The 23,728-nt window shown below is 52.7% G+C and overlaps 1 protein-coding gene across 3 annotated transcripts in view; it reads right to left on the bottom strand.

Moving 5' to 3' along the window:
• The window catches only part of MID2 (midline 2), a 67,566-nt gene that overhangs the window by 35,648 nt on the left and 8,190 nt on the right, over window positions 1-23,728 (bottom strand). For all 3 annotated transcript variants that reach the window (XM_053990168.1, XM_053990169.1, XM_053990171.1), the window contains exon 2: window positions 15,142-15,863. In XM_053990168.1, the coding sequence (XP_053846143.1) occupies window positions 15,142-15,807 (666 nt within the window). In that variant the 5' untranslated portion in view covers window positions 15,808-15,863. The remainder of the gene's footprint in view (window positions 1-15,141; window positions 15,864-23,728) is intronic.

A 23,728-nucleotide genomic window follows, 5' to 3' on the forward strand; every position in this document is an offset into this window, starting at 1 on the left:
CCCCACCCCACACTCCCCATCAGGGGCTTGTGCTGGAAAGGGGCACTGAGCTGGCTGCCAATGCCTGATAACAGAACACAGAGCCCACGCCCGGGAGCCTTCCTTCTCCCACCATGCCCTGAAAATTCATCTTCCAGCTCCGATGATCAAACAAGCTGATCAAAGGCTCCAGCAGCTGGATTTTAATTCCCTGTTGATCCAGCTCCTGTGCACACTCAGGAGCCTTTTTCGTTCCTTTCCCCATCTCTGCAGCAGCAGGCAGAGGAGCTGGAGCCTCGGGACAGTCGGCTGAGGCAGAACAGCAGGCAGGAGAGTGTCAGCAATCACATGCATCTCTTCCCCTGTCCCATATTGAAGGATTCTTTGCAGTTTAAAACCTTTTCCAGGCAAAATACCAGAGAAGCTCCTGCTGATGCCAGAGCAAAGATCTACTTGCTTTATTTTGGGGGGCAGGATCTTCCAAAGATTCCCTCCCTTCTGTGGGAGAGTCTGATGGACAGGAAACCCCCAAAACGGGGAAGATGTCCCAGAGAAACATCCCTTGCACTTGGTTGCATCACTCTCAAAAGCTTGGGCACGTGGGGACAGTTTGCTAATGAGGATTGCAGCGATTAGGAGCATCAAATTATCTTCTGCAGCACACAACAAACAATGCTAATGGTGGGATAATGTCAGGCAGAATCACAGTGGATTGGAACAGCACTGAAAGCACATGTTAAGCAGACATATAATTACCACTGTGGTGCCTCGATAATATTAATAATGCTGCTAATTAGACTGATATAAATAGCAAGATTAATTGTCACAAAACTTCAGTGTCAGGGTTGAAAGGTAGCTGCAAACCTTGCACTTGTGTCAGCTCTCGTGCACCGGGTCCATAAGAGACAGCACCCAGCACTGATGGTACCCAGAGATTCCTGGTTGCACCTGGTGGCACCAGGCAGCACCTGGCCCTGATGGAGGGAGCTGGCATGAGGCAGGCAGCAGCAGCAGGAAGACACTGCCCAGCACAGAAAGGCCTCACAAAGAGCAACACAAAGGCCTCCCTATCCCAAAGACGCCTGAACACCCCAAGGACAGCCAGGATGACCCTGAAGCATGTCCCGACGCAGCAACCTTATTTTTTCTGGATTTTCAAGGGAACAGCCTGTCTGAAGGAAAGAACCTATTACTTTCCCTTAATACCTTGAAGACAAAGGAGAGTAGCATTGGGAGCCATTGATGAAAGTGTTCTTCCACTGGGGCCTTGCTATGTTCCTGTTCCTTCTGAGTAAGAAGAGCCCCCCAAGGATGGTTTAGAAACCCACATCCTACTGCTGGGAAAGGCAGAACAGAAGTAAATGGGGACAATTAAGCCAAATGTGTCCTATGGCAGACCTCCTCTCTCATCCACAGTTGTCTCCTGCTGTGAGAGGCTGGCATGGAGCAGCACCAGGCATGGACTGGAGGGTGACACCACAACCTGGGTCTCCCTTCCTCGCCTCCCCTGGCAGAAGAACGAATTTGGACGGAAATAGCGGAGGAGCTGGCCAGAAGGGGTGGGTCCCTTCCAACTCAGGATATTCTGTGATCCTATGAAGTGCAAAGCCCGTGGAGACTGCCGCATAAATAACCTCCTCCCAAACTCCTGCTCTGTGTGGGACGTGCCTGCACTGAACCAACTTTTCCACCTTCTCAGCACCAGCTCGGTGTAAGAGCTGCCGGGGGCATGTTCATCCCCATCTTCAGCTGGGCCATCCCACATTTCCTGGGGAACCTGCCCTGAGTTTCTCCCTGGCTGGCTCCAAGCCACACTGAGGGGAGTGGGAGCTGCTTGGCTGGGTGAGCTCTGCGGGTGCTCCGGGCTCCCTGCCCCAGCACCTGGCTGCGGGGGCAGCAGGCAGATCCTGGGAACGCGGGGAGCCGGCACGGGGAGCGCTCCCCGCTCCTGGCCCAGCCATGCCTGGGCTGGCAGGTCTCGCTGTGGGCGCTGCCAAAGTGCGCAGCAGGACGCAAACCCCTGGGTTTCTCTGGGAAGTAGAACCAACACGCCAACAACTGCCTGGGATGGGGCTTATTTTGGCTGATTCGTTGCTTATGTAAAGCCACGCTGGAGATGCTGAGATAGATGCACTTGGTACAAACTGAGCCTCGGGGTGAATGTGCCAACACTGGAGAAGGCTTTAACCCCTTGTGCACAGGCAAGCAGAGAGTCCCAGTCCTTCTGCCTTTACCCCTTTGCTCTTTTGCTTCTGGAAAAGTAAACAAAATGCCTAAACCTACCAAAAAATCACCAAAACCATCACCAAGCAATGGCACAAACAGCATTTTCAGAGTTTCTTCTGTGGCAAGAGCCTTGGCACTGCTTGGGGACTCCTTTTGCCCCTGCAATGCATGGGGTGCTGGTGCTAGCGGGGACTTGGCAGAGATGTGGAGGGGACACTGAACTTCCAAAGCCTTTGTATCCCAGAGTCCCACCAGACCAAGTAGCACTGTGGGTGCCACAGAAATCCTGGGCCAGCAAAGCCTGTGCACTTGCCCCTGCACAGTCAGGGCGCCACTGGTGACTCCGATGGGTTGAGGCCCAGAGCAGCCCATGGGTCTGAGCCCACGGCCTCCTCCAGCACATCCAAACACTCTCCTGGGCTGCCCCGGCACAACACCAGTGCCAGCTTATCCAGCACATCTTGGGCACCAGCCCCACGGATTGCTCAAGCTCCAATGTCTTACGGCAATGGGCACGAGAGAAAATGCCTGAACACGTTTTCCCTCCTGGAGCAAACAGCCCTGCCCGCTGTGGCTGCCCTGGGGCAGGGGACACTGGTGCTGCTGCCTGGTGCCCCAAGGCGCCCGCAGGCAGCGGCTCAGGGCAGAGCAGAGGGAGCCCACATGCCCAGCCCTGCCTCCAGCCAGCCCTGTTGTCCTCCTCGCCTCCCCCAGAACAATGGCCATATGCCAGCCAGTGGCACCGAGCAACCCAGGAGCTCTCTACCCCGTGCCATGCCGCTGCCCAAGCCTCTCTGCAGACCACCTTCGGGAACGAGACCAGGAATCAACCCAAGGCAGACTTTTCCAAAAGTTACAACATCTGGGAAGAGCGGAGGGGAGGGACCACTGGAGCCTTTGTGCTGAGCACAGGGTAAGTGCTCATGCCAAAACCTGCTCCAGCTGCTTCTAACTTGGCTAAAGCTGCACTCAGTGAAGTGCAAAACTCCCATCAGCCCTTGCTCACTGTTCCAGAAAAAGCCCATCCATTTCTGATTAAAGGAAAAGTCTCCTTCCCTCCTGTACCCTAGGAAGGAAACAGATCTGCTCTATGATACAGCCAGTAAAGGGGAGCTTCAAGCATTGTAGGCAGGACCCCAGGGCCACCCACGGACCCTCGGGGGGGTTGATAAGGGGGCAGTGTTGCTGTCACCCCCTCCTCACAAATGCAGACCATCTCCAGAGGCACAAGGTTTCCCAGCGTGGACCAAGAGCATCCAGCTGTTTCCCTGGGAGAGCCCTGGGTCTGGCTGGAGCCACTATCACTGGCATGCAGCAGCAAGACACGGGCTCTTGAGGGGCAAGCAGCAGCCCCCAGGCAGCCCCTGCCCTTGGGCCCCCTGCCAGCCCCTGCCTATCAACCCTGGCTGCTCAGCACAGGCCTTCCATTCCATCCCAGTGAGTCAGAGCCCGAGGGAGTCATGAGGCTGGCTGGAAAATCCCAAGAGTTTCAGAAAATAAACAAACACCTTGTGGGTTCACTTTGTTTTTTTTTATTTTTCCCCAAGCCTTTGGAGTGGATTTGAGTCAACGTTTGAGCTTCTCTCCAAAGTCTCAGCATAACACACAAACCAGCCCTGGGATGCTTGGTTTGACATGATTTTGATTTCACATCCCCTCTCCTCCCAAAGGAGGGGCTTCCCAAATCCCCTGGGACAGCTGGGATGGTGCTTGAACCAGAGGCACCCTTCAGCCCAGTAAGTCCCACTGGGGCCTGGCTTGGAGGGCAGCAGACTGGCATCAGCAGCACAGGGAGCTGCACAGAGCATCCCAGCTCCTTGGGGTCTTGGCCTGACTCCCAACTCCCAATGGAAGGGACAGTCTGGGAACCCCTAAGGTCCCTGCAGCAGCTCTCTACGAAGTTCAGCATTTGAGTTACACCTCAGGAGGACTATGCACATGGAAGGAAGAACAGGAATTCCCACATCCAGGAAAATCGCAGCCTCACCTCTTTGTACCCTTTGCCACCAGACCAGGAGCTCAGCTGTATCAGCCAAAACCCTTGGGCCATTCTCTGCAGCAGATCCTGAGTTATTATAATGACAGGAATCCTGCTCCCTGCCTGCTCCTGACCCCTTCCCTGCCTGCTTCTCCTGCCCGCTCCTGGCCCCATCTGGCTCCAGCAGTCCCCTTCCTGCTCATCCACCAATGGGTCAAAAGACTCTTTCAACACTGAACAGTGTCAAGGCACAAGAGTAACCCTCCCACACCGTTCCCCCTGGCAGACCCCAACCCTGAGGGTCACTCACTGAACCTTGATCTAATTTGCTTTTCCTCCCTTTCTTCCCCCTGTTAGTCCCCTCATCTTTCTTTAGAGACTATCTTTGCCAGTGGGAACTTTTTGTTCCCTCTGGCGCCACAGATTTATGTGCTGGCAGGGCTGCTGCGAGCAGCAGCTTCCACGAGAGGCCTCGGCCTGGGCTCTGAAACAGCCCCATTAGAATTTAATTTCTCATTTTTGATCGCGGTGTTTTACAACAGTTAAAAAGTAGCTTTTGAGCACTAAATAACTCACCACAGATCATACTAGAGGTGTGCAGGATCCCTTCACTTCCCCAAGGTTACACAAAGCTCAGCCGTGGGCAACTTGAACAATTTACTCCCTGGCTGGGCATGACTTGGATTTAAATTATTCCAAAACCGTCACATTTATTACTCTCTATTCTCCTTAATTTTCCCCGCTCTCCCTGTGCCTCAGCCCAGCAGTGAATGGAGCTCAGTGCCAGAGCTGCCTCTCCGTGGGACCCCCAGGCACCCCCTGTTCTGCTCTGCTCACACCCAGTGCGGAAGAAAGGATGGGAAACCCCCCAGCCTGGCCCCTGCAGCCCAACCTGGGGGCAGGTGGGGCAGGAGAAAAGCCCCTCCTACCTTCCTGCTGCCCAGAACAGGAAGGGTGTGGTTCCCCCATCAGCTTCCATGTCTCTTTCTCAAGGCTCTGGTCCCATATAAAAGGGGCTTTGTCCCTGCTGCTGTATTAGAACCATGGAAGGGTTTGGGAGGACATGGGTTAGTGATGAACAAGGTGCTGATGCTGGCTGATGGCTGGACTCAATCTTGAAGGGCTTTTTCAACCTGAAGGAGTCCATGATTCAGTGTCTCAAACCCCACACTCAGAGTTTTGACCCAAATGCACCGCTCACCCCATGCCCCTCAGAGCAGAGCCATCACCCAGGAGCTGCCCATGCATTGCATTAATTAATCCTGAGGAGAATATAAAATAACTCAGCATCAATCTGAGGCACAACCCCCATCTGGCACAGCCTCCAAACAGAACCCAGAAACAAAGCAAGAGAGAATTAAAAAAAAAAAAAAAAAGGAAAAAGAAAAACTGGGAAGAAAATGGATTAAACCCCAGAGTTCAGGGAATGACATGTTTAATTGCTAATGTGGCTTTGGGATTATTCTTTTTTAGGGCTTTTTTACCAGCCCAGCTGGTGTCATTCTCTAATACCCAGCAAGCAGCAAACAGATTGTGGGAGATGAGTTGTGCTCTCGCTGTGCTTTACTGCTAATAAATAAATAAATAAATAAATACAGATCAAAGGAGTGAAAAAAACCCTTCTGGTAATTTTTTTCCCTTCTGTTTCCCAACTGGTCCCAAACATATTTCCTGCTGAGACTGACAAGGAACACTGTGAAATTCAGAATCACAGCTTTAAGAACCGAGTGGCATCAGATGAAACAGAAATGCTGGGTTTGAGCAAGGGAAGAAGGGGTTGAGCAAACACGGTCCTGGGCAGAGGCCTGGCCTTCTCAAGGCAGGGGCATTGCAAGGGGTGAAGGGGGTCCCTGCTGAGGATGGAGGCCTCAGCCTCCCTGGGACCAGCCCCAGGCTGTGCCACACTCCTTCACCCTCTTCCCAGTCCTAAACTTTAATAGATTTTTTCCCAGTGGCCACACTATCACTGTGTGGGAAGGGAAACAAGAAATTTCCCTCTCATTTCATCAGGAAAAACAGATAAAAATGAGCTCAAGACAATAATTTCTCTTCTTCCAGGGCATAACAACCACGCTACACCTGAGGCAGATTGCAGGGCTCAGAGATGGTGATGAGGAGGAGGAACACAGATGCCCAAACTGTGGGTCCTGGCAGCACTTGCCACCCCCAAAACCACCAGCAGAGCCGTGGGGATGTACTGCTGGGAATGCTGCCTACAGGGTGGGCTTCCCTGAGGGGTGCTTGGGAGATGTGCCCAAGGAAAGCCTGAACATACAGAAGACCAAGAAATAAATAACCAGCACTTTGTCTTCAGCAGAAGCATCAGCTAAAGGACCAACACCAGATTCCTCTCTGAGCACTGCTCTGGTCCCCAGCAACTGGCACTCCTTGGCATTAGCAAGCCCAGCATGGCCCATGGGCATGCTCTTAGGGAAGACAGAAAGCATTCCCAAGGGAAATGCTCTGACCCCTTGGGTGAGAGGCTGTTCCCAAGGGAAATGCTCTGACCCCTCGGGTGGAGAAGCTGGCACATCGCAGCTCACACCTGGGACTGGACAAACTGCTGCACATTGGGAAACTTCAGCCTCGCACACATCACCTGTAGCCCGGCTCTGCTAAAAATTCACCCTTTAGTCTTGTGACTTGTAAGATTAAAGCAAAACCCCAGGACTCCTCCATCCCAAATGGAATAGCACCAGCCCCCTCTGAGCCCATGGCACTGTGAAGTGACCCACAGCAGCTGTGAATCTCCCCTGCCTCTGATGCACAGCTCAGAGCTGGCATTCCAAAGGGCCAGGAAGCCCAGGAGCATCCAGGAGCGATGTGCCCCTGGGATGTCATCAAAGCAGGGGCTTGCCAAGGCCCACAGCAATGTGATGCCATGTGGAAGCCAGACCACAGATACACACAGGCTGTGGGAGTGGGCAGAGCCTGACCTTGCCTGCTGAGAGGACACTGCATCCCATGCCCTGCTCCATGGCCCCTGGAGATGGGCTGAGTCCTTGGTTTACTCAGCTTGCCTAAGTCCCACCACTTCCAGAGCCTCCTGAGCTGGAGGGGGTGGCTGTGACAGTAGGAATTGTAACCCCTTGGCTTTTGCCAGTAGATTGCTGCTTCCCGAGGGGCTGGCGAAGAGATGCCACTGCATCCTTTTCTCCAGCCCTGCCACTGGAGGACAATACCTCATGATCCCTGTACTGGTGCCTGAGAGTGTCTGGGAGGAGAACGCAATGTATGTCCCACCTCCACCTCTGCAATAAATAACCTGCTCTGGCCTCACCTGGCACATTCCAAACAAAACCAGTAAGTTTATGTTGCAAACAGCATTCCTAAAACACATTCCTACCCCCCCCCCCCCGCCCCAGCTGCTTTCTCCTCAACACCCTCTCTAAGCATCCTTCCATTTTCCAGCCTGTGTGGCTTCCTGCTGGATCTGACTGTTGGAAGCAGATGTGGCTGAAAAGAAATTCAAACTCTCCTGCCTTTAACCTAGTCATCAGCCTCTGAGAACATCAACGTTCTTGACTCCACCATGGGCTCACAGCTTCCCAACATCCTGGCTCAGCTTTATGCCTGCAGACGCCATCAGAGAATAGCCAGCTTTCAACTTCTGCACCCAATAAACACACAATCCTCCACCCAGTGTTAATAAAAAATGGTTCCGTGCACCAGTTATCCAGGGAAAACACCATTCTGAGCAGTATGGAAATACTCAGGGTGAGTTATTTTGAGATGAAACTTTACAAACACACTTCAGAAAGAGGTATGGGTTTTGTCAGGCATCATGCTGCAGCTCAATTACCCCTGAACCACTTGGAAACCTCTCCTTCTCCATAGTACTGGGAGAGCTTCAGGCAGGACACGACTCCTTCCTTGGCAGGCCAAAGAAGGGGCTTGTTTTTTTCATGTTTTCCATTAGAGGTTGGATTTTTATGGATCACTCTACCACAAGCATCCGACTCCAGCCAGGATACAAAGCTGCAGCGAGCACATCCATCAGGCTCTCTTGTCTCTCGACCTTTAGTTTCCAATTACCATCATCATAAAAATAAACAAACAAAGCCAAAGAACTCATGCTAAAAGACAATCAATGCGTGTTTTCTTTTGGATACCGGATGTCTGGTTCCCAAAAGCCCTTTGGAGAAACAAGGGAGGAATCTGGATTTATCATTTTGGCACATCCTGCATGACACACACCTTTTTGCACATTATTTGCTGAGCTTATCCCTTAAACCAAAGATGCCCACAAGAGCACGAAGGGGTTCAGGTGGCTCACAAGTATTTGGCTGCATATTGTGATGATTTTGAACACTAAAATGCCCAAATCCCAGCCTTTCACAAACAGATGTGAATGCTTGGAAAAGCTGGAGTGCTCAGAATGGGCTCCAAAAGGGCCATGCTCAGAGGAGGTGCGCAGGATAGCAGGATGCAGATTTATCCAACAGCTTTCTCAGGAGGAAAAGGTGTTTCCTGCTGGGACATCCCACCCGATTCCCCGGCCACCGTGGCTGCTCGCACCTCTGGCCATGGGGCAGGAGCCCATCCTGCCCTCGGCTGTCCAGGTCTCTCCATCCTGGAGCACATTTGGTAAAGCCCCATATGCACAGAGCTGACAGGGTCGGAGCCAAGGGGAGCTCACGCTGGTGGTGGTGTTTGATATCCCTCCCAAGAACACGGCTGGGCATGCTCCCATCAAAGCAAAATACTCTCCCAAACCAACCAAATGAATGGAGGGCAACCAGCAGGACCAGGAAATGCCTAATCCATGCCATAGAGACTAAGAGGATTGGAAATATTCCTGCTCCTCGTATCTGAGAGTCCGTTTGCTCCACGCAGCAGAGCCAAGGACATTGATCCATGCCCCAAAGGGCCTGGCTCCCACAGACACTGTGGACACCCAAAGACAGCCCTAATCCTGCTGTACATGACCAGAGCCCAGCACAGGGGACAGCCATGTCAGGGGAACTGGGTGCCTCATCAGTGTAACAAGTCAGCAGGAACTCACACTCGGTGCCATTCCAGTGCTGTTACCCAGCCTGGCTGCACACCTCCCCTCCCACCTCCTGACAGAATGCTCTACCTCACATGTACAGACTTTATGTGCTCCCACTGCATGTCATACAGCACTGCAAGGGCATGACACCCTGCAAGAACAGCTCTCCAGCTGCTCCAGATGTGCCCTCCTACAACCACCCAGCCAAGAGCTCAGAAGCAGAATCAGAGGTGCAAGAACTTGTTCATCTGGAAGCCAGATCAGAAAATTTTGGGGACACACCTCTGCTTTCCTCATCACAGACCTACCTGTTTGTTGATAGAGATCAAACCCAGGTGGGCTGATCTGCTGCTGCTCACAGAATCCTTTGGGGTGGAAAAGACCTCTGAGGTCAAATGAAAGGTCACAGCTCCCATGGGGAGCAGAATCTGTCAGCTCTGGGGGATGTGCCCAGCTCCATGGTAGCCAACAAGCACCTTTCAGCAAGAGGATGGCTTCCCTGGAGATCCTGAAAGCACAAAGCAGGAGCTGGGACACTCCGTAGAACCAGCCTACAGCTGGTAAGGTAACCCCCCCCCTCCTTCTCAAGGTCCTTGAGATCCATCTCCACTCCTGACACAGGAGGATTTATCAGCAGATGTGCTGCTACTGCATATTGATTTCTACAAAAAGGCACATCAAACTACTTCAATTGGATATTCAAAGTTGTTTTTTTTTAAAAAAAAAACACATCAGCTGTCAAGGTAAAATCACTTAATTACACCTGTCAGGTGTTTCACAGGCTAATGTGATAATAAAAGCAATATTCAGTATCAGAGAGCAAGGTTTTGAGCCTTCTGAGAAATTCATCTGACACTCAACTTCACGTACCCAACTTTCCAAATTACTCAAAGCCACTGAATGTTGCTGGGACCCATTTTTCAGGGACACACATGCCAGGAATCACCAAGCAGAGCCTGAGGAGAGCCAGTGTCACCCCCAGTGCTCAGCCAGCAGCATCAGCTGAGCTCTGCTCATTCCCACTCTTGAATATTCATTGTGCCCAAATGCAATATATCCTGAATATTAAACAAGAGCTACTCAGGGCAGGAATATCAATCCCTCGGCAAAGCTGCTGGTTGTTTGGGGAACAGAGGGCTGCCAGCTGTGGGGAGAGGGACAGCATTGCTGCTCCTCCACCTCCCAGGGAGGTGGTGCAGGGGGAGGAAGGCTGGCAGCCTCGCAGCACCCACCCTGCATGCAGCCCAGGAGGTGCAAGGGCACACAGCCCCCTCCACCCAACCCTGCAGCCCAGTGCTGCTCCTGGGCCAGCACTGCTGCCCAGCCTTCAAGCAGGGCTCTCCAAAACTGTTGGCTATGCATTCTTTTAAAGCAAAAACAGACTTTGCTTCCCCCAAATGAGGTGTTCACAGGGTGGCACCTTCCAATGTAAGCAGCTCGAGACGCCTCATCCCATCCCACTGAGCTCTGCCCAGCACAGCCTGCCTTCAGGCAGGGCTGGTCACTGACATGGCTGAAATGCCAGGAGCAGAAAGAGGGAAAAAACCCAAATAAAATAGAAAATGCAGCGGCTGTGAGCTCTCCAGAAATGCAGCCATTGGATGGGGAAGGATGGAGACACACAGCCTCCACAGCCCCTCCATGCAAGAGGGTTGCCTGAAAGGGAGCCCTTTCTGAACAGCTCAACAGCCCACAGAAGGGAAAAGCAGACAGGTAACCACACCCTGCTGCAGAAACACAGGGACTTTGATCAAAGAAGGTGACACCTGTTATTTAAAAAGAACCTCATCTGCAAACCATCTTTCCCCCTCCAGAGAGCTTGGACTTCAGTTCTGGGCTGCCATCTCCCAGGATACAAAGGCTAGAGATGAATCTTCCAGCCTCATCCCAAACATAGTGTCACCAAGAGATTTTCACAGTTTTATGCTTTCATTTTCCAGCTCAAGTTGCTCTTGAGATAGCAACGTTGAAATCATCTTGGATGTGAATGTAGATTTGGAAAAAGTGAGAGATTAATCGAATCAAAGCAGTTTGCAGCTCTGCTATCTCAATATTCATAATAGCTTAGTTATTAATAAGGTAAAAAAGGAATACCCTCCTTAAAAAGATTTCTGGGAAGCAAAGCAAATGATCAAAGATCCCAGCCCTCAGAGCTGGTTCCTGGCCCCTGTGACCTCCAAACAGTCAATATTTAAGCAGGGATGAGGATGATCTTCTGGGTGTTTAGTGTCAGCTGAGCACTTGCTGCTCTGGCCCTGAGAGCAACAATGGGAATGAGAACCCTGTGGTGGGGACCCTGGTGTGTGGCACAGGTTCCCCTGCTCAGGGAGGCCACTAGATAACAAACTATCTCTGAGATAACACTAAAAACACCCAGAGCTGTTGAGAAGCTCATGGCTGAGTTGGGGGGCCCAAAGCCCCCTTGCCCGCACAGCTGAGGCTGTGGCACCTGAGGGGACACGTGTCCCTTCCTCAGGTCCCCACAGCAGTGGGGGTTCCATCCTCCACCACCACTGACCCGGAGTGAGCCTTGGCTGGGGCTGCATCCCCGTCTCTCCCCTTCTGGAAATAAAGCAGCCAAAGCATCCCTGCTTCAGGGCTCGGGGGCCAACAGCTCCGACACCACCAGAATCCTATTCCTGCTGGGAACTGCCCCCATCTGTTCTGTGGGAGTCTCAGCAGTCACAACTGCAGCCCTTGTCCTCAGCTGACTCTTCTTGGTGTGAAGAAATAGAGATATACACACCAAAACTCCTCTGAGCCCCATGGCAGTGCAGTAAATTATAGATCAAGCAGCAATCTGTGACTCACCCTGCACTACTGGGAACACACTCGCAGCTCCCAGGTGAACAAGTCCCATGGGGAAGCGTGATGGAGGATTTTCCTCAATTTTCTACCCTACCACTCTCCTAAAAGCCTTGGAATCATTACCAGCTCTCTGCACAATTTGTCAGCACAGGGAGGCTTTGTTAATCCTGGTCTCACTCCCACAGCCCCACGGGAGGCAGTGCTGCTCTGACAGGTAACAGAGGATGGGTTTTCCACCCAGCTCATGGCTCTTTCTCCAGCAGAGAGCAGATGTGTTAAAAAACACCACTCTTCTCTTTCTTTTGCATATTTCCAGCCTGTCAATCTACAGAAGACTCAGCACCAGCAAAGGAAAAGCCTCCTCAGAGCTGGCCCTTCTCTGGCTCTTTAAAGGGAGCAGAGCTCACAGAAAAGCCACCAACAGTGGCCAGTAATTAAGGCAAAATCCTTTCTTCAAATACTCCTTCCACCAGAAATCATGGATGGAGGAGCCAGCTGGAGCTCTGCACACAGAGCTGTTCTTGCTGCATCCCCCAGCGTGACCCTACCCCAGCCTCAGCACCGCAGCGCGGGCAGGACCTAGGCAGGCACTGCAGACAGGATGCCAATGACAAATTTCAAGCAATCTGAATTTATAATTGGCTGAGATTTTACCAGGCAGATAAGGCACTGCTGTCCCGGGCGCTCACTGTATCTAGGTCAGGCCATTCGTTTTGCTTTTAATCCACACACAGTTTTAATTTCATCTTTAATGTCGACTTCCAGCCAGCGCTCAACATCTCGACCCCTCCGACACCCACCGAGAGGCAAACCATCCTGATGTTTGCTCCCAGCCATGCTCACACAGCAGGAGCATCGGCACTGCCTGCTGGAACGGGGAATCAGAGAACCGTGGAATGGTATCTGCAGCTGATAACCTTTGACATGAACCTTCCCAGGGAAACAATGTCACCGTATCCATGCCTGGCACCCCAGCTTCAGAAAGCTCCTGGACATGATCCAGCACTCCATCCTCTGCCCCATCCTGCCTGGCATCCAAGTGATCCCTGTTCAAATCCAGAAAACTGCTCACACCGGCTGGAATCGTAATTTACGACATAAATAAATGGAGTTGAAGATGCACAAAATAAACCCATCATGTGCATTAAAGGGATTAAAGATGGTTCCTAAAGCATCTGAAGGTGTATAATACAGTATGGATGGATCATTACAGAGCATCAATGGGGAAGTCAGACTGCTGGCACGCACTGGAGACTTTAGTTGTAAAACCAGCTTGGAAGAAAGGGGAGCACTGGGAGAAGGTTTCTCATTTACACATACTAGTCCAGTTTCAGGCACTCAGCTCTTCTAAAGAGACAAAAAATATTCCCCACCAATGATTTCTGTGGAAAGCACAGCCCTTCTGACAACAGGAAGTTACTCACTTCAAAAATCCAATTTTTCATCAAAAAAATCTAACTTGAAAGGTGTTCCCAGCTCACTCAGGATACGGGATCAAAGCCAGGGATTAAGCGCATCTGCTCACTGCTGGCTGCCCGAGAGCTTTGCAGAGCTCTGGGAGCAGGCACCGAGCTCACCAGTGATGTCCTGAGGAGGGGACAGAGGGGCAGAGCCCTGCCGTGGGCATGGGACATGGAGCAGGCCCATGGGAGGCAGCAGCTGCTCCACTGGCCACAGATTCCCAGGTAGCAGCATCCTATCAGCACATATTTAAGGATTTCAAGTATTTCAGGTACTTGCAAGGATTTTCATTGGTGCCAAGGAGCACACAGTGGTCGGAGCTTGGACCATGTAAGGAGATGCCACAAGATGCCAAAACAAATACTGGCTCTGTTGGTGAAGCCTAGCGTCGATCCTGAGCAATCTCTGGAGTGGAGGCAAAGTGTCAGGAAAAGAGACACCCAAATCCAGCCCTAACAATGCATAGCCAGAGGCAGGGATATGCTGGAGGATGAAGCAGAAGAACACACATTGAGGTCCTCTCCAGGTAGCTGTGGCCATCCTCACCCCTGCTCCCCCAGCAGCTCCAGCCCTGCAGAGACTGAGGAGCTGGGCAGGATGAATGGCACAGGAAAAATGATTTCAGCAGAGGAGAGCTTCCATCCATGGCCAAAATCACTTCAGATTCTTATTTAAAAGGGAAAATAACAGTGTTCTGGCAACCTGCTAGGCTTCCTCAAAAGGATTTGCCTGGCTGGCACAGGCTGGATCAGGGAGGAATATTCCAGGGTTTTAATTTCTCTGCCCAGGCTTTATTGCATGCAAACATGGTCACTGCTTTCGAAGGTTTCCAATTTGCTAATTGAGACATTTCCTCATGGAAAAAGAATGTCCTGGACTATGGACAGGGCTGCTGGCGCAGCTCTGCACACCAGGGAAGCCTAGGTGAGAATGATGAGATGGGAGACGGGCAGGCAAAGCAAGCCTCCCCAGGCCCCATTTGGCAGCACTAACCCAAAGCCAAACCTGGTGGCTGGAATATGAGGAAGAAACACCCAGGACATTCCCATCCCATTCTTCATGCCATCAGGGGTGTTTAGTCACAGCACTGGGCACCTCACAGCAAGTTCAGGAGAGTCTGGAGACAGGGAGGTGGGAAACCAGCCCAACAAACTGGACATCTAGGAAGATTTCTTTCCAGGCACCAGTTTGTTTAAAAACAAGGAGGAAAAAATAATCTGGTCTGTGCAAAAAAAACCCCAAGTGTTCTGTGGTTTTGCTGGAGAATTGAAGTATTCCTTCTGCCCTCAAAATACGTGAGAGTAGAGAGAGTGATTTTGTTCTGAACATGAACAGGTCAAAGATCCCAGAAAAGCGCTTTTGGGGCAGAATGAGCCTGGAACATGAAGGGAAAAAGGCCAGAGAAAGCAGCAGCTGAGAAAGGCATGAGCAGGGTTCTAATGGGAAAATGACTGCTGCCACAGTCACGCCTCACCAGCATGACCTCAGATGGGACTTGTAGGTTCTTTTCATTAAAAAAAAAAGGAATGAAAAGTGTTTTGCAGGTTTATTCAGAATGCATGGGGGGTGGAGGGGGATTCCAAACTTCATATAGGTCAAACATCATCCACGCAGGTTCACATCACATGCACTGCAACCTCAGCTCCCACATACAGACTGAGCTTCCGAGTGCTCTGGAGGAATCCTGCATCCTTACCTTCAGCTTCTCGAAGCGATCGCTGAGTGATGCCACTTGGTGGTCCCGGTGGCGGCCCACCAGTTTACATAAGGCACAGATGAGCTGGTCATCAGCGACACAGTACATGTTCACCTTCTCATTCTCGTGCTCCAGGCAAGTCAGTCCGCGGAAGTGCGCGTCGGGCACGGGCTCCACCAGCCGGTGGCTGGTGAAGGGCTTCTTGTTGGGGTGGGTGGCCCGCAGGCAGCGGTCGCAGTAGGACACCTCACAGGTGATGCAGGTCTTGACGGCGTCACGGGGCGGATCCTGCTCGCAGAACTGGCAGGCGATCCTCTCGCCGGCCACGGACATGGTAGGGCTGTTGCGATAGGTCCTCTCACGGCGGCTCTCACTGGGGGAGTTGGGGCCGCTCAGGGACGCCTTCTGGAAGCGGTCGATGATGTTCTGCAGGGTCACATTCCTCTTGAGGCCCTCCAGGCCCCGGTGGTTGAGGGAGATGACATAGCGGCAGGTCGGGCACTGGAAGGCGGTGATGGGCTCGATGGACTCGCTGGAGGAGCAGCTGGACACCAGAATGCGGTGGGCACAGCTGAAGCAAAGGCTGTGGGCACAGGGCAGCAGGAGGGGGTCCTCGAATAACTCCAGACAGATTGGGCAGGTCAATTCTGACTCCAGTGTTTCCATCTTTATTTAACACAATCCTGATTCAGCATCAAAAACCAGGGAAGGTGGTCAGGAACCTGCAAGGAAGGAGAGCAGAGATGTGAGACTACAGCTGCACTCCTGGGCTGCTCCTCTCCTCCAGCAGCAGGTGCCTGGGGGGTTGGACACATCAGCCCAACAACACCCTGACATCCTCTGCATTCTGACACTCCAGCCCTGCCAGGCCCCTGCAAGCACAGGCTGGAGCTGTCTCACCCCACATGGAGCAGAGCCAGCAGCTGCAGTGGGATAGGAGCCGAATGCAGGGGATGGGAGAGGAGGAGCAGCAGCTCCTCTCACACCTTCCAGCCCAGCCAGGGCAGGACCTGGACCATAAGGCTGGAGACAAAACCAGGAGAAACCACATGATTTCGTGTTTGTGTTGGTACGTGCTGCCAAGACTGGGGCGTGGCCGTGCTGGCGTTCCATGCAGAAGGGCTGCTCTGCATGGCACAGATAAACCTATTAACATCCCCTCCAGCAGCTCCAGGCCTGCTTCTGGTGAAGGAGAAAAGTCAAATCAAGTCGTGGAAGCTCTGAGCAGAGCAGGTTGGGAGCTGTTAACATTCCATCCTGCTCCCTGCTTTTCCTGGTCATTGGTTTTTGGAGCAGGGTGTGGAGGGTATAGCAGCAAAATTATAGTTGGCAAACTTCCACTACTGGCTGTCCTCTGCTGCACTCCACAACAGCCAGGGATACCTAAATCAACTCCAGCTGGAGGCAAACAAACTGTATTTTTAGCTCACTTCCTTTGCACGAGGCTGGAAAACAGCTCCCAGCAGGCAACTCAACCTGCTACTCCCAACTCTGGTTTGCAGAGCACCAGGAGCTGCACCCCAAGTGCTACCCAGCCTCTGCCAGCATCCCAGCACGTTCCCGATCAGATGCAGCCCCTCCTTTCTCACCCACCACCCCGTGCACAAGTGGTACCTCGTGGTTTCCTCAGCCACAGCAAGGCAGGCTCCGGGTGATACCCACTGTGGTGTCCCTCATCATGGATGTGAGGAGAGCCCTGTTCAGTCACAGCCACAGGGACCCCTCACCCTGGCACTGCTGCAGGAACTGACCTTGTGGGAAGCAACGTGGTGCCCAGCCCAGCCCAGCCCTGTTTTCCTCCCTGGAACATCTTCGTGTGGTGCACAGGCTCTGCTTGGGGAGAAGAGGAAAAACCCTTCCCTGTGAGAGTGGGCAGGCCCTGGCACAGGTTGCCCAGAGAAGCTGTGGCTGCCCCTGGATCCTGGAAGTGTTCTAGGTCAGGCTAGAGGGCGCTTGAAGCAACCTGACATAGCAGAAGGTGTCCCTGCCATGGCAGGGGATTGGAATTGGATGAGCTTTAAGGTCCTTCCAATAAAAACCAGTCTGGGACTCTATGAAAAAGGGCTGTAACCAAAGTGTAGGGGGATGACCCAGCAGCAGGAGAGGGTCTGGCTGCTGGAAGCCCCGGGCTGCTACTATAGCACCTGCAAATGACAAATTGCACAGGTGCCACACTGGGACATGCCCACCCCCATGCCACCGTGCACATCAGTTCCATCACCCCCACCCCAGTGCACCATCTCTTCCCCACTGTCTGAAATAGGATGTGCCTGGAGGAAACCCTGAGCTCTTCCCTGCACCAGTTCAAGGGGCTTATAAAATAAATCCATCCGATATTTTGATACGTTCACGCTGAAGCAGCTCTTGCTGGCCAAATGCAGCCTTGCACACACACAAACACACACACACACTTAAAATTATTTTTCTTTTCCCCAAGAGAGACAGCGGAGAAGTTGCTGGAGCCAAACAGGCAGAGGAGCACGAGGGCTCCCAGCAGCTTCCTCTGCACAGCCCACGGAGGGGTTCTGAAGGCTCGGAGCTGCTGCAGCCATGGGAAAGCAGCGGGGAGGAAGCACTCCTGGCCCTGTGCCTGCTGGCTGTTTGGGCTGCCCTGGAGCCAGTGGGCTCTCCACGCTGCAGGGCTGGCAGGATGAGGGGTCCCAGTACACCCCCAGTGCTCCGGGCACCAAGCTGGCAAGGCTGCCACACCGGGACTGGTCCCTCCTGTGCCAGAGCTGGGGACGCAGTGGCTGCCTGGCCCCAAGAGCCCCAGGCCCTGCTGTGCCAGCCCAGCCAGGGGGCACAGCCCCTCCTGCCTCCCCACATCACTCACGGGCTCTCTCTGGTCAGCAGGCACAAGACAAAAAAAAAAAAAAAAAAAAGGACAAGAACAGGATTTGTTTCATAGCCTGACTGAGACTGGGGAAAGAATTCAAGAATCAGGATTGGGGTGAGAGGCTCCCCAGCACCTCGCCAGAGCCAGCTGTCCCAGGGAGCAGCATCTCACACTCCCACATCCAGTTTCAGGCTTCACATGCAGCTCCATTGCTATCCGAGGGAAAACAATGCAAAAAGTTTAAACAGCCTTTGGTTCTGTTACTGAGGGGCATTTGTACATTAATCTTGTTTTCCTTGCTGGGACAAGAGCTTTTACCTGTGACATATGCAAGAGGAGCCTCAGGCTGGGACAGGAGCGGGAGCCCTCTCGGAGGTGTGGAGGAGGCCCAGGAGCCTGCTCAAAGGCAGTACAGCGGCAGGGACAGGACCCTGCCTGGAGCCTGGAGCTGAACCCTGCTGGAGGTGCAGGACCCCCCCGGAGGAGGGAGGGGAGCCCTGCTCTGAGATGCTACACCTGGCAAAGTAGCCATACTGCCATCAGAGCCTTTCATGCCTCTCACTTTGATGTTCTCTTTGATGTCCAGGACTGACACAGCTCAAGGAATAGTTGATTGGATTAAAATCTGCTTTCTTTAGAGTTATTAACTCCCTAAATATAAAAGTTATACAATACTAGCACTGTTTATAGATGGCCCCGTGTCTCTTGTGCCCAAGAGTCAGTGGCCCTGTCCGTGCTGGCCTGTAATGACAACGTGCAGCAGCAGCAGGTTAACAACACGTGACATCCAACCACACATTTTTTGGTGTTGATCTGAGCTTTGCCCAAAACCGAGGGAAAAGGGGGAGGGGGTGGGAAATCAATGACTAACAGAAGAGATAGGGAAGGGCAGCAAACCCCAGGGTGGGTAGAGCTGAAGATGATGCAGGGCCAGTGCAGAGCCAGTGCCAGGTCCTCTGGGACACAGTGACTGCTACTTTTACTTCCAGCCCAGACGGTCTCCAAGCCCTGTGTGCCAGCCTGGAGCAGCAGGAGCGTGGTGAGGGTACATGGGTTACCCTTGGCAAGTTACACCAAGGGTTCTTGATACAAAGGTTCCCCCACCTCTTCTCCCAAATTATTATTTTCACAATATAAAAGCATTTAATCACTGCCTCAAGCTCATGGGTTTGTCAGGAGAGATGCAGAGGTTTGGCAACAAGGGAAGAAAGAAGAAGAGACGTGGAAGGAGGGATGCTGCCCACATCACCCCATCCATACCTGGGAGGGGGACATCCTGGTGTACATCACCTGAGGGCACAGGCAGCCAACCCAAAATCCACGTTTTCCCCTCGAGCAGCATCCAGACCTCATTTTTACCCATGTTTTCCAAGTCCACATAAAATTCCCTCTGGTCTTGCCCAGCACCAACCCTAGGCAGAATTTGGCCAGCCTTCAGTCTCACATCAGGATATCCAGACATGTTCAGACAAATGTTAATTCTGCAGGTTGGTATTTTCCACAACAGATATGATTATTTATTTTCCCTTCCCCTTTTTATCCCTCTTTTTTTTTTTTTAACTTCCCCTCCCCCTCAAAAAAGCTCCAGCCGAGATTGCTCAGCCGAGATTGCTCAGCCCCTTCCAAGAATGAGCCTTTAGAAGAGCTATGCTGCTCCACCCATGCATTAACAAAAAAAGTAATAAAATATGGCAACCCTTTCCTTAATTGGCACAGTGACAGCAGGATACAAAATCTGGGCAGCAGTTGTCTCCATCCTTTTTGTTGTCCTCGGGAAAATGAGTTCAAAACTGGATCAGTGTTGAGGGGAGGACAGAACAGCCTGTGCAGCAGCCACATCTCGTCTCTCTCATTCCTGAGGAGCCCAGCGCAGCCTGCACAGCAGCAGGGACCTGTTCTGCAACTCCAGGGACAGAGGTCCCCCTCCATTTCCCTGGAGGGGAATGACCCCGCACTCCTGCCAGCTCAGCCTTCCCAACCAACTTGCCTGAATCTGCCCTTGGGATGGGCCTGTCCAGGAGAAACAGGGTCCCAGGAGGGAACACAGCCCCAGCTGCGTAATCAGCAACAGCTTCTGACCTAAGGAAGGCACCCCAGGGAGAGGGGAGGCCTTCAGGCTCCTCCAGCCTATTCATATCCACCGTTACTTATTTTTTCTGTGCTTTATTTCCATCAGCTGTGCATATTTAACACCAAATTTGAAGCTCAAAGCTGCAGCCAGCACAGAACATCCCTCAGCCAGGCCAGCACAGAGCACCCCTTGGCCACACCATCACCTCTACTCCTCCCTCCTGGAACACCTGAACACATCAAACAGAACTTGGCCTTTCCTCCCACCACTCCCACTGTAATAACACCACAGATTTGTCTGAGGCTTACTGAAAATCCCAATGATACATCTCCCAGCTGCCCTCCCCAGTCATTTTATTGCCATACTAGAAAAAGAACACTGCCTGCTGCAGTTAAACTGGATTCCCCCTATAAAAGCCTGTGTTGCTGTCCCTAATCCATCAAACTGAAACAGTATTTCTATACCAGCTTTAATTATTTTCCCAGCCAATTTGCTTGGTGCTAAAGCAAGGTTGTGCCACATAATTTCCACTGCTCTACCTGCATCTCTTAAATAAAGGACAGAGCCAGGAGGCTGGGTTCCCATGCAGCAGTTCACTTCAATGAGAGACCCTGTGTACTGGCAGTTCAGTTGCTTCATTCTTAAACCCTCCAGAAGAGCCACCAGAGCCCAGCAGGCACTGGCCATTTGTGCTCTTTAACTCCTCCTTTTGCACAGCACCTTATTCCCTCTGGGAATTTCACCTTCATCACTGCCTTCACTGATGGGATGAGACCATTTTGCTACATCACAAAATCCCCTTGCTCCGGAATGTCTCCTGTCAGGCTCCAAGACTGGGAAGGGCTGTCTTGGGTTTCCTGCACAGGACAAGGATGCTCCAGCTAAAGCCTGCAAGGTTTCCACCTCATTCACCTCCATGATGTCAGAGGGACAAGCACCAAACAAAGATCCTTTGTTTGATCTTCAGTGATATCCTGGTACAAGGGAAAATCTTGCCGCTTTTCTACAAACAGTGCCCAGGAAGGTGACAGCTCCTGGAGTGCTCGCACAGGACCTCAGCACAGCATGTGTCCACCAAGGGCTCCCAGGGGATGTGGCATTTTGGAGCCCTTGAGCTGCAGCGTGGATCAGGAAGGGATTCCCTGCAGTTTGCTCCCCAGCTCCTGCAGCCACACAGCAGGAATCATGCCATATGGATTCCTCATCAGCTGGAGGGAGTTGAAGACATCCCAGGCAGCAACGGCACACACTGCTCTCTGGGACATTATGGGGCAATTCCCACTGACACCGTGTGGGAAATTTCCCCTGCCATCTTCATCAGTGGCCTGGGGGTTGACAGGACACAAAAGGCCCAGGGCACCTCTCCACCCTCTCTGCTGTGGCAGGTCCCTGGAGCACAGCACAGTTGCTTCCGATTCCTGGGGAAGACAGCAGCTCCCCAGGGTCCTCAGCACTTCCCTCCCTAACCCATGAAACCTGGGGCTGCACCAGCAGCCCATGGTAACCCTCTTTCCCACATACTGCATATGTCCATCCATCCATCCATCCATCCATCCATCCATCCATCCATCCATCCATCCATCCATCCCCCCTGCAATGAAACCCACAGTCCCTGCCTCTCTGCCAGCAGCTGCCCCCACAGCTCAGGGGCTGAAACCTCGCTGAAGCCAGGGGGTCACAGTGACACCGAGGGCTGGGAGGGAGGGGCCGTGGCACTGCCAGGGCCAGCTGCAGACGCGTGGCTTTAGCAGGAGCAGAGCCACCTTCCCAAGGCCATCACAGAAGTGAGTGAGCCCCTTGCAGCCTGACCCTTAAGAACAGCAGCTGGGGACTGGGCAAGCCACCAAAGTGGCATGTCCAGCACTCACACAGCCATGGCAGCCCTGCCACCCCCCCATGCAAATCATCCCTCCCCTCCTGCCACAGGACTCCACTGCTCCAGGTCCCACAACCCTGTCCCCTCCCTTACCTCTCCTGCAGCTCTGTGCTCTCCTGCCACCCTGCTCTGCCACCTCTCCAGCTGATGCTGTACGGCAGGCGAGCAGACCCAGCACTCATGTCTGCACCAGCAGCTCCTGAAAACAGCCCTGCTCCCAGCTGGCTCTTGCCAGACCACCCATGGTAGCAGCCTTTTGATCTGAGCCTTTCTCCAGGCGCACCCTGTGGCTCCGCATCCTTCCCCTCTTCCTCAGCCACTGCCTGCAGTGCAGCTCCAGCCCAGCCTCATCCCTACCACAGCCACCAGCCCCCAGGCCAGCAAGGATGAGGGAGGGCATGGCTGCAATGGCAGCTGCTGCTCTGGAATAACCTTTGGGCTCCAGAGCAAGTCATGGCTCTTATCCCCCAGATGGATGCTGCAGAGATCATCCAGCTCGGCACAGAGGTGTGCCTCACTGAGGAGGAGTGCACTGCAAGGCAAAGCCCTCAGTCTCTCCAGAGGCTGGAGCAGCAGCAGCCAGCTCCTGTGCTGTACTAGGGTGTTATATGTAACAGGTATAATTCGCGCCATTTTTTTGCATGATATTTATATATAATATTAAACAGTTGTTAGAATGTACCCTTTGGCATTAGAAGCCCCCCTTCTCAGGCAAAACCAGGTGTATGTTGAAACCCAATTTACAAGCAAAAGGATGTGGCTCGCCAGGAGATGGGCCTTATCTGAAGCGATATGAAGACACTCAGGCGCTGATCATCGCGTGAACGACCAGAGATGGGCATCAGGAACATCCCCCGGGCTGATACATGTGAATATTGTGTTCCCGTAAATTTCATCAAGAGTTTCAACGGCTCCGGACTTCGAATTGTTCTGCCTTGTCAGCGAGAAGGAAATCTCATCAACTTATGGGACTCTGAATGAAACAAAGGACTGAATGCCAAAATCCTGGCTTCAGGCAAATCTTCCCTATAAAAATCACTTGTACCAGGATGGTAGTGTGGGAGCATAGGGGGAAACCTCTGCTGAGGCTGATCTCTGTGTCTCGCACCCAGTGCCGATCCCGGGCTTGGCACTGTCCTTTTCCTTGTGGCTGGCTAAGTTAGATCTCTATTGCTAAAATAAATTCTTTTTATTTTTTTTAATTCGGCTGGATAATTTTTCATTTATAACATAGGGGATTGGCATCCTTCAGGGTCTGCACCCCACGAGGCACACTACGGTTATCCCCACTCCAGTGCTTCCTAGAGGACACCAAGCACAGGACACTGGCACCTCACCTCCTCACCCACAGAGGAGTGAAGCTCAAAGAGGTGCAGAGACCACAGTGAAGGCAAGGTTGGGCTCATGGCAAAGCCCACCATGGGGAACAGCCAGGAAACACAGATCCAGACCTGGGAAGGTACCAGTGCTGCTGCCACATGAGCGTGACCACAGTGAGGGGTCAGTGCATCCCAGCAAGGAGCTGGCCTCGCACCAGTGCTCCCCAGAGCCCCTCCTGCCGTGCAAAAGTCAAAGCTCTGCTGCAGGGATGTTTTCTGGGGGATGGAATAACAACAGATCCCCAACCAAACAAGGGGTGTTCCCCCTGCACAGCATAGTCCCACCTCAGCAAAGGCACAGAGGCCAAGAGGGGCATCCCACCATGGTGCCCCCAGCCTGTTCTGGGCACTGCCCCTCTGCACCATCTAACTAATACTAGGAAGGGAGAAAACTGAATGGGCCAAGGGGGCAAGAGGGGCTCCAG

Source organism: Vidua macroura, chromosome 14 (assembly GCF_024509145.1).
Source record: "Vidua macroura isolate BioBank_ID:100142 chromosome 14, ASM2450914v1, whole genome shotgun sequence".
Classification (NCBI taxonomy): Eukaryota; Metazoa; Chordata; class Aves; order Passeriformes; family Viduidae; genus Vidua; species Vidua macroura.